The following is a 13,236-nucleotide window of genomic DNA, read 5'->3' on the forward strand; positions in this document are numbered from 1 at the left end:
TGGTTTTTGTTTGTTTTTACTGTTATAAACGATGCTGCAAGGAAAATCCTTATAGCTAAATCTCTGTACTCAGTTACAATTATTTCCTGAAAATAGATTCCTGTAAATAAAACCCATTAATCAAAGGCTAGTCTAACCACAATGGTGTCTGAAAGATAGGCCAAATTCTCATTCTTTACTTATTAGGACCATTTTCTGCAGCGGTAATGTGATAACTTTCATCAGAATGAAAATCATCATCATTACCATCACAGAAAACTAAAGACATTTATTTTATTTCATTTCTGGCTTTTCTGGTCTTGGCAATTGAAGACACTGTGGCAGACAATACCTAGCTGCTCAGTCAAAGGCCATTTCTATTTTTCCTTTAGCTTAACAGAATCTCAAATTTGTCCGGAGCAAGAAATTTCCTAGGTCAGTGGTCGGCAAACTCATTAGTCAACAGAGTCAAATATCAACAGGACAACGATGGAAATTTCTTTTGAGAGCCAAATTTTTTACACTTAAACTTCTTCTAACGCCACTTCTTCAAAATAGACTCGCCCAGGCCGTGGTATTTTGTGGAAGAGCCACACTCAAGGGGCCCAAAGAGCCGCATGTGGCTCGAGAGCTGCAGTTTGCCGACCACTGTCCTAGGTGATAAAGAATGAGATCTGGCCCTAGCCGGCTTGGCTCAGTGAATAGAGAGTTGACCTCCTAACTGGAGGGTCCCAAGGTTCGATTCTGGTCAAAGGCACATGCCTGGGTGTGGGCTCAATCCTCAGTAGGGGGCATGAACGAGGCAGCTGATCAATGATTCTCTCTCATCATTGATGTTTCTATCTCTCTCTCCCTCTCCCTTCCTCTCTGAAATCAATAAAAAATATACATATTTTTTAAATGAGAACTGGTCTAAGCCAATCATGGCAACCCAATTCCGTATCCCGCTCCCCGCCCCCCCGCCTGCCCCTTTTTCTGGGGGAGTGGAAGGATGGCCTAGGGACCCAAGACTGACACTGAGACCCAAGAAGGAGTCTGCCCAGGGCGTTTACAGGGAGGCTGTGTGGACCACCCCCTGCCTCCGCCCTCCTGCCACGAACGCAGATGTGATGGTCAGAGCTGCAGAGGCCATCTTATCACCGGAGGCAAAGGCCAATGAAAGACAAAACACACACACACACAGAGCCCTCGGACCCAACATGGCGGAGCCTGGCAGCGTGTGCCTCGGCTCCTCTTTCGTACGAGAATAGCCCTGTCTGCTTCAGCACTGAGAATGGGTTCTGATCTGTGCAGCCAAAGCACTCTACCTAAAACATGAAAGGATGAATACCCCCCATGACAAGGAAATGGCCCTTAAATGAGGAGACAGAATGGTATGAGACAGGGCAATGTTCTCACGGTGACAGTGAGTTAACCAAGTGAACGTGAGGGTACCAATGTGAATTACAGGTGACATAACCGAAATGGGTCAAAACTCAATGCCAGTGTGTGTGTCAACCACGGGGCCCCAGCACCCCCACCCGGCACCACCCCCATCACAGCTGTGTGTTCCGTTCTCTCTGCCAGGAATGAGATGGAACGGAACCTAGAAGGTGACATCTCAAGGTCAGGTGCCAGAAAGAACCTAAACTTTTTTTTTTTAATCCTCACCTGAGGATGTTTTCCCATTGGTTTTTTTTTTTTTTTTTAATTTATTTTATTGATTTTCCACAGAGAGGAAGAGAGAGGGATAGAGAGCTAGAAACATCGATGAGAGAGAAACATCAACCAGCTGCCTCCTGCACACCCCCCACTGGGGATGTGCCCGCAACCAATGTACATGCCCTTGACCGGAATCGAACCTGGGACCTTTCAGTCCGCAGACTGACGCTCTATCCACTGAGCCAAACCGGTTTTGGCTTCCCATTGGTTTTTAGAGAGCGTGGAAGACAGAGGGAAAGACAGAGAGAAACATCGATGTGAGAGAAACACATTGATTGGTTGCCTCCTGCACGCGCCCCGACCAGGGCCCGGGCCTGGGGAGGAGCCTGCAACCCAGGTACGTGCCCTTGACCAGAGTCGAATCTAGGACCCTTCGGTCCGCGGGCCAGTGCTCTATCCACTGAGCCACACTGGCTAGGGCAAAACCTAAACTTGCTCATTCTTTACACTTGGTTCTCCTCCCATAAGCACTTGCCTTTGTCAGAACAGGCACGTGCCCCTCCAGCGATCCTCAGCCGGCTGAGCTCGCACGTCCCCTCCGGCGGGTGGGCAGGCGAGGCCCAGTCTACCTCCGGGAATCCATAGCGTCTATTATTTTTGGAAAGCCTATCTAAAGAGCAAGAGAGTGTTCCCATGATGCTCGCTGGTTACGGTGCACAGCGGTCCTTATATGGAAGCAGTAGAGATCAAGGTACCTATTTTCTTTCTGGGGGTGGAGGGAGGAGTGTGCATGCAGCGTGCTTAAATGAGAACCTCCACGCGGGTGTCCCTTTATCCAGCCTAGTTATGGCGTTTGATTACCAAGTTCCCTTCCCGGTCTGTGGGTGGCGGCTCTGTGGGGTCAGACATATCTGGCCACAGCTGTCCCCTCAGCAACACGCCTTCGGAACCCTTGAGCCCAAGCTCCTCTTTGCCAGCTAATTGCCACTTGCAAGCGTGCCGGCTCACTTCCTGGTGATTTACCAGCGAGTGGTGAATCGTTCCCTTCGAAGAGAAGGGGGGGTGGGGGTGGCTGATGTGAAACATTCTGAACAAAGGAGACCTCCGAGTGCCCGTGTGGTAAGTCTTTGCCACAACGGCAGGCACAGTCACAGAGCCGGGGCTCCAGGAACGGCTCAGGAAGAGGCCTCCTCCGTGAGGACAGGACGCTGTCTCCTGTCGGGGGAAATCACAGGCGGCCACGCGTGGAAACGGCACAGCCGGGGTCTCTCCAGGGCGCAGAGGCACAGAACACGGAGCTTTAACAACTTGTGCTGATTTCTGTTTTGAGTTCTTCCTTCTTCTGAGTCTTTTCTTTTTTCTTTTTTTAATTTTTTAAAAAATATATTTCATTGATTTTCTTGCAGAGAGGAAGGGAGAGGGAGAGATAGTTAGAAACATCCATCAGCTGCCTCCTGCACACCTCCTACTGGGAATGTGCCCGCAACCAAGGTACATGCCGCTGACCGGAATCGAACCTGGGACCCTTCAGTCCACAAGCTGATGCTCTATCCACTGAGCCAAACCGGTTTCGGCTCTTCTGAGTCTTTTCATTGAAACTTTCCCCCTTTATCCTTCCCACTTTGGTTCCTCCAAAGATTGAAGAAATGGCCCCAAGCAGCTGGGGGTGCTCTCAGACCATCCTGGGTGTCTGTGAGCTCAGGCCCTGGGCGGGACCAGGGTGTGTGACCCGAGGCGGCCCAGCCAGTGCCCTCTGACGGGGCCTCCGCATCTCACCCTTCCCCAGTGATCTGAGGCTTCCGCCCAATGAGCTGGGGTGTGAGGCATGTGTGGGAGGGGGCCACCTGGCAGGGGCGGGATTGTCCCCCCTCTTACCCCCAACAGGCACTAATTCAGGGTGGAAAGGCGGGAAATCCTCATAGCCCACGTCAGCCAGAAGTTCTGGTGTCATTCTTGCAAGCAACCAGCATCATTTACACCATGGAATACTGTGCAGCAGTAAAACAGAAGGATCTCTCACCCTCTGAGACAGCATGGAGGGACCTGGAGAGCATCATGCTAAGTGAAATAAGCCAGTCAGAGAAAGACAAGTATCACATGATCGCACTCAGATGTGGAATCTAAGTAACAAAACAAACTGATGAAGGGAGTGGATCCAGAGACATGGAAGCATGGGACAGAGGGCGGAATCTCAGAGGGAAGGCGGGGGAGGGTGGTGGGTGGAAGGTAATCAACCAAAGACCTTGTATGCATAGATGTATGGCCCGTGGCCACAGACAATAGGGTGGTGAGGGCCTGGGGTGGGGGGGCTGGGGCGGGCTGGAGCGGGTCGATGGGGGGGAAAAGGAGACATAAGTAATACTTTCAACAATAAAGATTAAAATAAAAAAGAAATCAGCATCATGCTTGATTCCACTTTATGCAAATTCTCCCTGATGCTCTTCATTTCAGAAAACAGCATCCCTCTCCTCCCCGAGGCCTGGACTTGAAACTCTCCTTGGGTTTCGTCAGCTACTCTGACCTTCTTCCAGCAAGTTCCCAGGTCACACACACCAGCCAGTCTCGCTGTCAACCAACATATCCTTAGTAACTCCAGGGGGCTCTCCCACCACCCTGAAAGGGAACCTGCTTTCCTAAAACCAGCTTTCGGCTCCTCTCACCGCCGGGGTTCGGCCCTTTGGTCCCCGAGTCTGTGACCAGCCACCATGTGCGCCTCGAAACCTCTCTGACCATCGGGAGTGTGTCCTAGGCCCTTGGAGAAGCGAACCAAGGCATGAACCCTCTCCCTAAAAAAAACACATTGTGTGACATCTTAAACAGTGGGGACTCTAGGTTAAGAACTGCTATTAGGCCTAGCTGGTTTGGCTCAGTGGATAGAGCATCGGCCTTCGGACTGAAGGGTCCCAGGTTCGATTCCGGTCAAGGGCATGTACCTTGGTTACAGGCACATCCCCAGTAGGGGGTGTGCAGAAGGCAGCTGATCGATGTTTCTCTCTCATCGATGTTTCTAATTCTCTATCTCTCTCCCTTCCTCTCTGTACAAAATCAATAAAATATATTTTAAAAAGAAAAAAAAAAAAAAGAACTGCTATTAACCCTGGCTGGTTTGGCTCAGTGGATAGAGCGTCGGCCTGTAGACTGAAGCGTCCCAGTTCGATTCTGGTCAAGGGCACGTACCTCGGTTGCAGGCTCCTTCCTGGCCCGGGCCCTGGTCGGATCTCGTGCAGGAGGCAACCCATCGATGTGTTTCTCTCACATCAATGTTTCTCTCTGTCTCTCCCTCTCCCTTCCACTCTCTCTAAATATCAATGGAAAAATATCCTCGGGTGAAGATTAACAAAAAAACAAAACAAAAACAAACAAACAAACAAAAAGAACTGCTATTAGGTGTCACCTCACTCTCTCTCTCCGACTAGAGCTCCAACTAGAGGGTCAGGGCTGCTGCTGACACGGCCCAGGGAGCAGGGCGGACACGTGGGCGGACGGCAGGCCGGCCAGGCCGCCTCCTGGTGCTGTGAGCTCGGGCTCCGAAGCAGCGTGTGTCGGACATGCTTTCCTTTCCCAAGTGACATCTCCATTTCAAGGAACCTGGCATGTCTAAAAGGTCACCTCGTCTGGCAGAGCTGCAGGCAGAGGCGTCCTGCTCACCACGGGGCCCTGCCGGCTGGCCCTGCCACGCACGGGCTGGGAGGGGGTTGGGAAAAGGGCCACGTTACCTTCGTCAGCTGCTGCTCCGACGAAAACCCCAAACCAAACACCGTGTTGGCTCTGCTGTCGGCCCACTGCCCGAACTTCTGCGACGTTTTGGTGAAAGTCATGTTGGGTGTGATTGTGCTGTTTATGATCACCTGCAGGAAGACAGCCGGAGTCAGACATCACAGTGACTCTGTCTGTGCGGGTGAAGCCAGGACCTGGCGCATAACGCAGGCCCCCCACCCTCCCCGACCCGGACATCCCTCCCGACTTCTCGCGCTTCTGGCACCTTCCACGCTGAATCAGGGACGCAGCCAGGATGAGGGGCAACGCCAGAGACTTAAAAACAGACTCTCAGCCTAAAATAAGAACTTACAAGTTAGCAGTGGGAGAAAGTCTCTCCTAAGTATCGTTTCCAAAATTGCTCTTTATTTGCCCAAAGCTGCCAGGCACGCAACTGCCCTTGACGGCCAGCCAGGTCACATTTGGCCGAAGAACGTCATGTCGTACCTTTCTAAGCACCTGGCATCCCAGTGTCCAGCTCGAACAACTTAGTTTCTGTAAGCACCTGCGCCTTGCTGCTTCGCAACAGGAAGGAAAGGATACACCCCAAGTGGGATGATGTGTGGAGGGTTGATTTACAAGGAGACTACATATGCAGGCGTGAGCTGGGCGTGGGGAGAGGGAGGGACAGTGGAGGGATCTGCTGCTGACCATCACCCCTCCTTGGCCTAAAAGGATGAGGGAATGAAGAGGCTGTAGGATGTGGCCTGGCCGGTGTGACTCAGTGGTTGAGCGTTGACCTATGAACCAGGAGGTCATGGTTTGATTCTCGGTCAGGGCACATGCCCGGGTTACAGGCTCCATCCCCAGTGGGGGGCGTGCAGGAAGCAGCCGATGAATGATTCTCTCTCATCATTGATGTTTCTCTCTCTCTCTCCCTCTCCCTTCCTCTCTGAAATCAATAAAAATATATTTTAAAAAATCATATCCAGCCCTAGCTTGTTTGGCTCAGTGGATAGAGCATCGGCCTGCAGACTGAAGGGTCCCGGGTTCGATTCCAGTCAAGGGCACATGCCCGGGTTTCGGGCTCCATCCCCAGTAGGGGATGTGCAGGAAGCAGCCGATCAATGATTCTCTCTCATCACTGATGTTTCTATCTCTCTCTCCCCTCATCACTGATGTTTCTATTTCTCTCCCCCTCTCCCATCCTCTCTGAAATCAATAATATATATGTTTTTTGTTTGTTTTTTTGTTTTTTAAAGAGGCTATAGGACGCGGAAGGAGAGTGTCATGGAGAGCAGGCTGCCATGGAAAGAGAGGTGACCTTCTGTTGAAGACACACCAGCAAAGCAAACACCTCGACCCCATGCCTCTGATCTCCTGCCATCGGCCAAACCCAAGCAGAAGCCAGAGGCCCCGCAGGTCAGCGTCTCCGGCCGAACAGGGCAGAGATGCATCAGGAGGGCTGGGAGGAGGACTTGGCAGCACACGGTGATCATTCATTCATTGGCACAGCTCCCTGCCCTCACCGCATGCCAGGCATGCCGCCAGCTCAGACACAAAGATGAATGAGGCCCAATTCCTGCTCTTCACCTTGCAGGTGGCCAGGAAGAGGGTAGAGACGGGAATCCAAATACTCACCAAAGAACTGATGTGTTATAAAGGATCAATAATCGCCTCCCTCTGACAGAAATCCTTGGAAGCCCTAAGACTCTAAGAAACACTCAAGAAAAACGCCCTTGGAGATCAGGGGTTCTTGGACGCCCCCTAAGCAGCATAATCACTGTGTATAAAACGAGGGCTAAGCCTCCCTCAGTCCCCAGGTCCCACCTCCTCACCCCCATCCCCAGGGTGTCCCTCCCACCCACACACCTGCATGGGGCCCTCACCACCGGGGCAGACCGAGGCCTCTCGCTCGGGGAACACACATGTTGTGGCGGGAGTGCCTCTGCCAGCTCATTCCCTACTGACAGGCCTGCTCCCAGGGGCAGGGGGAGGCTTGGTCCTGGGTCAGCACGGCTACCTCCCATTCTGTCACCAGCATCAAGGAGCCCAGGTATTTCCCAAACACAGCCTACAGGATCGCACGTGCTGGAGGTCAGCTAAGGAGGCGAAGGAAGCCCGCTCCTCCCAGCGGCTGCTCCTGCAATCCCCCAGGCGGGGCCTGCAGGCTTGGCAAAGCCCTGGCTCTCGGACAGCTCACCAAAGGCTCTGGGGCTTTTGGAACTTCCTAGGTCCGTGGGGGAGGCGGAAGGAGAGGAGGGGGAGGGGAGGGGGAGGAGAGCCATCATTTTCTTCAACGCGATCCTTTCCATTCAGCAACCTCAGGCCCTTCGCTACCATTAGTGAGCCTGCTGCTGGCTGCCCTCCCAGGAAACCCAGCGCGCTGACCTTCTCAAAGCAGCCGGCTGACAGCGGGAGCGGCCACGCGGCCAAAACGGTCAACCAGACGCTTCTCCCTTCACTTCCCCTCACGGCCTGGGCTACACGTGGCTCAGGCACCGAGGCAAGGCCTCCTGCAAAGCTGGACAGACAGCTCCTCAGGATCCGCTGCTTCTGGGCACGAACCTCTCCTGTCCTCCGTCACTGCTCGCACCTGGAGGCCGGCTCAGTGCTCCAGGGCAGCTTTGAGACTCTGCCTCATTTCTGACTTCCCCTCCTCAGCAGGAATGAGGCGGGGAGAGAAAGTGGGCACCGAGAAAGGGCCTTTGTCTGCTCTGGGTCTGCGGGGGTGAGAGCGACATCCTGGGAGCGGGGGTGAGGAGATGGGGCCTGGGGCCCGAGGGAGGCTTGGTTCGGGGAAGGTGCATGGACCCCCTCCTGTTACACTGGAGAGGACAAGGATGGAAGTCATAAGCTCAATGTCACCAGGAATGTGGAAACTGTATCACCATTTTTGCTGTTGTTAATCCTCGCCCAAGGATATTTATCCATTGATTTTTAGAGAGAGAAGGGAGAGGGAGAGACAGAGAGAAACATCGATGTGAGAGAGACCAGGGCCGGGGAACCTGCAACCGAGGTACGTGCCCTTGACCGGAATCGAACCCGGGGCCTTTCAGTCCTTGAGCCAGTGCTCTATCCACTGAGCCAAACCGGCTCGGGTGAAACTACATTGCCATTACATTCAAAGTACGTCTGCTGATACGAAGGAAGGGTCGGGCGGGGATGTGGGGCAACAGGAGCTCACAGAATGGCAAAGCCACTGTGGCTTCCTGGGATGACGTTAAAAAGGCCATTCCCGCCACAGGGCCATCCCCGTCCTCGGGGTACACCTGAGGGGAAGCTCCGTGTGGGTAAAGCAGGGGAGACGGGCACGGCTGTTCACAGCAGCAGTGTTTTGCAAAAAGCATGCCCACCTCCAGCAGAACGGCCCAGCTGGGACGCCTCCCTGCAGTGAAGTACTGCCCAGCGGTGAACATGAGCCAAGGCGGCAGGCACCAACGTGGCTCAATCACACAAATTTAACATGAAGTAAAAGAATAAAGAGGAAGTCACAAAAGCAGATGTACAGTATAGGTCTCCAGGACAATTCTATTCACATAAAAGCCTAAAACACCCAAAACTAAATAATATGTTACAGAGCACAAGGATCCACCAACTGGTAGAGCCCTCTGGCCAAGTGCACCTGCGGCCTGCTTTTGTAAATAAAGTTTTATTGGCACACAAGACACAGCCACTCGTTTACACACCGGTCTGTGGCTGTGCTTCTTGCTACAGGAGAAAGCTGAATGGCTGCCACAGACTATATGGCTCATTAAAAAGTTACTACTAGCCCTAGCTGGCTTGGCTTCTATCATTCTCTCCCTTCCTCTCTGAAATCAATAAAAATATATTTAAAAAACAAAATGGGCCCTAACTGGTTTGGCTCAGTGGATAGAGCGTCGGCCTGCGGACTGAAGGGTCCGGGTTCGATTCCGGTCAGGGGCATGTACCTTGGTTGTGGGCACATCCCCGGTGGGGGGTGTGCAGGAGGCAGCTGATCGATGTTTCTGACTCTCTATCCCTCTCTCTTCCTCTCTGTAAAAAAATCAATAAAATATATTTAAAAAACAACAACAACAACAACAAAAAAAAAATGGGAAACAGGTCCCCCCAATTCCACTTCATGGGAAGTCTTTCCCAAGCCCAGGGAGGTGGGAGTCGGAAGAAGTTGGATGTTTCCCACCGGAGGCTGGAGCCTGTGGCAGCAGTTAGAAGCCACGCTGCCTGCCTCCAAAGCAGGTGCTATCAGGTGCTTCTGTTCACCGCCGTCAGGGAAGGAAAGAAACCAAAGTGCGCTGAGAACCTACTGTGTGCTGAGAACCTCCCATGTGCTTGCTCCCTGAACAGAGGGTGCCCGTTTTTATCCACAAGAGGACACTGTAGTGATGGGGGGGGCCTGGCTGTTTTTGAAAGCGGTTTCGCATTTCCAAAAGAAAATACCAAGCAAGTCAGATTTCAGGGGCACAGAGCTCCCCAACAGTCCCCGTCAGGCTGGCTGCCCAGCAGGTGCTGCTGAACCTTGTAGAACGGGTGACCTCGAAGGTCTCTCCCAATATAGGTTCCTGTGATCCTATAAATAACAGAGCCACGGGCAGTAGCGCCGTCCAGAGCTCCCGAGAGAGCCCTGCTCCAGGCAAGTCCTGTGCACGGGCGCGGCCGCTGCTCCCAAGGATGCGATAAGGAACCCGGCCTGTGAGAGTGCCAGCAGCACCGTGAAACCAAGGGCGGACGGCTCCGATACCACATGCCGTGGAATGGAGTCCTTCAACACGGAGCTGGTGGTTCTGCCCCAAACCGCCATGGATCACACGGCTGGTGGTGCTGCCACGCCTCGGATCAGAGCTCCGGGAAGCTGGGCCTGCCAGGCGCACGCACGGGGCTCCCAGCTGCCCATGCGCAGGGCCGGCCTGGGTGACAGTCGGAAGCTCCGATCCTGGTTCCCTCTAGGCCAGGGGTTCTCAACCTTCCTAATGCCGCGACCCTTTAATACAGTTCCTCATGTTGTGGTGACCCCCAACCATAAAATTATTTTCGTTGCCACTTCATAACTGTAATTTTGCTACTGTTAATGAATCGCAATGTAGCCGAAACCGGTTTGGCTCAGTGGATAGAGCGTCGGCCTGCGGACTGAGGGGTCCCAGGTTCGATTCCGGTCAAGGGCATGTACGTTGGTTGCGGGCACATCCCCAGTGGGGGGTGTGCAGGAGGCAGCTGATCGATGATTCTCTCTCGTTGATGTTTCTAACTCTCTATCCCTCTCCCTTCCTCTCTGTAAAAAATCAATAAAATATATTTTTTTAAAAATGAATCGTAATGTAAATATCTGTGTTTTCTGATGGTCTTGGGCTCTACAGCAGCGACCCACAGGTTGAGAACCGCTAGCAGGGTCGCCTAAGACCATCGGAAAACACAGATATTTACATTACGATTCATTAGCAGTAGCAAAATTACAGTTATGAAGTAGCAACGAAAATAATTTTATGGTTGGGGGTCACCACAACATGAGGAACTGTATTAAAGGGTCGCGGCATTAGGGAGGTTGAGAACCACGGCTCTAGGCAGTGACCCTACCCCTGCCCACTGCCCTCCCGGGGACACGGCACAGCTAGCGCAGGCCTGGAGAGCAGGAGGCCAGCTTGACCTCGTCACCTGCTAACTCCCCCACCCACCCTGGCGTTGCCCACACGAGCTGGGGGCCGGGACTCCAAAGACAAGCCAGCCTGCTCCCCGGTCCTCAGAGGGCATCTCATGCACAGAAGGGGATCCGTGCAAGCTGTGCAGTCGGGCCCTGCTGGGCGGGGCATCCCCGGGTGCCTGCCTCGTGGAGTCTTCGCAGCAGCTGGGACTAACACGTGCACTAATGTCTCTGAGGAGCTGCAGCATCTCAGCGTTTCAGGAAGACGAACAACGGGTCTGAGCACAGATTCGTCCCATGATGAGCCGCGCCAAGTGCTCTCTGGGGGAGGAGAGACCTTCACGCATCCTTCCCCAAGTAAACACGGCGGCGCAGGGTTGGACCGAGCGAGGAGCCTGCCGTACCCTGTGTGGAGCGACAGCTGCTGGAGCTGCTGGCTGCCCCTCCTCCCGGCCCGGCCTGTGCGCTGCGCGCTACCTGTGGCTGACTCAGCAGCTCAGTGTGCTGTGACCTTTGCTCACAGCGACCTCCAAGTCCCTTCCACACCAGCCACTTTCACCTGGATGGTGGGGCAGCTTCCCTGCCGGCCTCCTACCTTGGGAGGGCAGCTGGCCCAGCAGCAGCGGGCAGAGGCGCCGGGACCTGGGCCCCAGACCTGCCCAAGGCAGAGGTGCAGCCCGAGGGTCAGGGCACGGCCCCAAAGGCTAACAGTATCTGTCACCTCAGTTCAGAGCAACATTTGGGATCCAAGGCCTAAAACAAAGTGTGTTGTCCCGATGTGGCACTGGGGTGGAGTGGGGAGTGGCCAAGGGCAGCAGACAAGATTCCTGTCAATGCATCACTGGGGATACTGCCCCCTATTCCTGTCCCAAGGAAGGAAGGAGGTCCGTCTGGCTTCCACAGGCAGGGCGGAGGCTGGGGCTGGGGGGTTGGGGGAGGGGAGGCCGTAGATATAGACAGTAACAGCTGCTACCACCCTGCGGGGTCACCATCCTGGGTTCCCCTCCACTCCCCATACCCTGGCGGAGCTTTCGGCCGCTGCAGGCACAGGGTCCGATCTAGGCCTAGGCTGCTGGTTTTATATAAAGGTCTAGCGGGCTGAGGTGGCGTTGGGACCACTGTCCAGTGCTCTGCTCCAGTCCTCGGGGCAGGACCCTTGCTCCCCATCCTTGGCCCCAAGTGGCAGCCACAGTGATTAAATGACTAAGGCCCATCCGTCCCCACCATCCCACACTCCCCTGGGCCTTTGCTCCCACATAAAATATCCCCTTTTGCAGAATGCGGCCCTGTCATGGGTCTTGTGCCTGGAACTCTGGGTGGGATCCGGGAAGGGCAGGCGGCCGGTGCCATAGGAGGGGTGGTCTGAGAGCCGCGGGCTCCCTCTCTGAATTCCCATGGGCGGGGCCCATGGCCTGGGTTTCCAATGCCCACTTTTTAGGTGACTCTGTGACTTGACGGATCCCCCATACTGAGTCTAAATTAGCCCCACTCTGCGGCGAGGGGTCAGCCCAACCTCCTGCACCCCTTTGATTTCTCACAGCTGACGCGTCTGGCCGGGGCCCAGCACGCTGTCACAGCCTTCAGAACCTGCAGAGCCGCGCGGTGCCGTGCTGACACTCTGACAAATTACTAAAAGCCCAGCTAATAGGACTGAAGCACTTCCTCTAAGAAAGTAGCTTTATCTGTATTTAAGCCCCATCTATCCTTGGATAACTCAACTGACAACAGAGCAAACCGCTCTGAAGGATGGCGGATGAAATGTCAGAATCAATAGATAAAAGAAAGCAGGGGAGTCTGACTCACCGCCCCTATCGGGACATCCTGGCGGAGGCCGGAGATTCCAGCTCAAAAGCCCAGAGCGGGACGTGGTGACACAATACAACTGTGGTTATCACCATCTCTCCCAGAAGAAAAAATGGAAAGGCACCTTTCAGATACTCAATCCTCAAACACAAGTGCTGCCTGCCACGTGCCAGGCATTGCACGCATCCTGCACGCTCACCAGAACCCAGCCGAGTGTTGCCGTCCTGCTTGCTTAGACGGGAACACCAGTGCCTCCACCTCCGTGGACATGCTGGCCAGACCAGCTGTTTCTACCTGACGCGTGGCCTGCACGACGCGGTGCCAGGATGCTCCCCTGCCAGCCAGGGACGCCTGCTGCGACCTGAAGGACCTGGGCACAGGCAGCAGCCTGCCAGGCCCGGGCATGGCCTCTCCTTGACCTCAGAGCTGTAAAGTGAGGACTCCAGGCCTCCTTCCTGCCAAGGAGGAAGGGTTGTGGCAACTGGAAGGACGAGACAGTA

General features: G+C 54.2%; 1 protein-coding gene across 1 annotated transcript in view; it reads right to left on the minus strand.

Moving 5' to 3' along the window:
* Window positions 1–13,236, minus strand: part of HOMER2 (homer scaffold protein 2) — a 65,932-nt gene that overhangs the window by 15,364 nt on the left and 37,332 nt on the right. Inside the window, 1 exon segment of the mRNA XM_054713218.1 lies at window positions 5,337–5,468. Within this exon segment, the coding sequence (XP_054569193.1) occupies window positions 5,337–5,468 (132 nt within the window).

The sequence above is a fragment of the Eptesicus fuscus genome, chromosome 25 (genome assembly GCF_027574615.1).
Source record: "Eptesicus fuscus isolate TK198812 chromosome 25, DD_ASM_mEF_20220401, whole genome shotgun sequence".
NCBI lineage: Eukaryota > Metazoa > Chordata > Mammalia > Chiroptera > Vespertilionidae > Eptesicus > Eptesicus fuscus.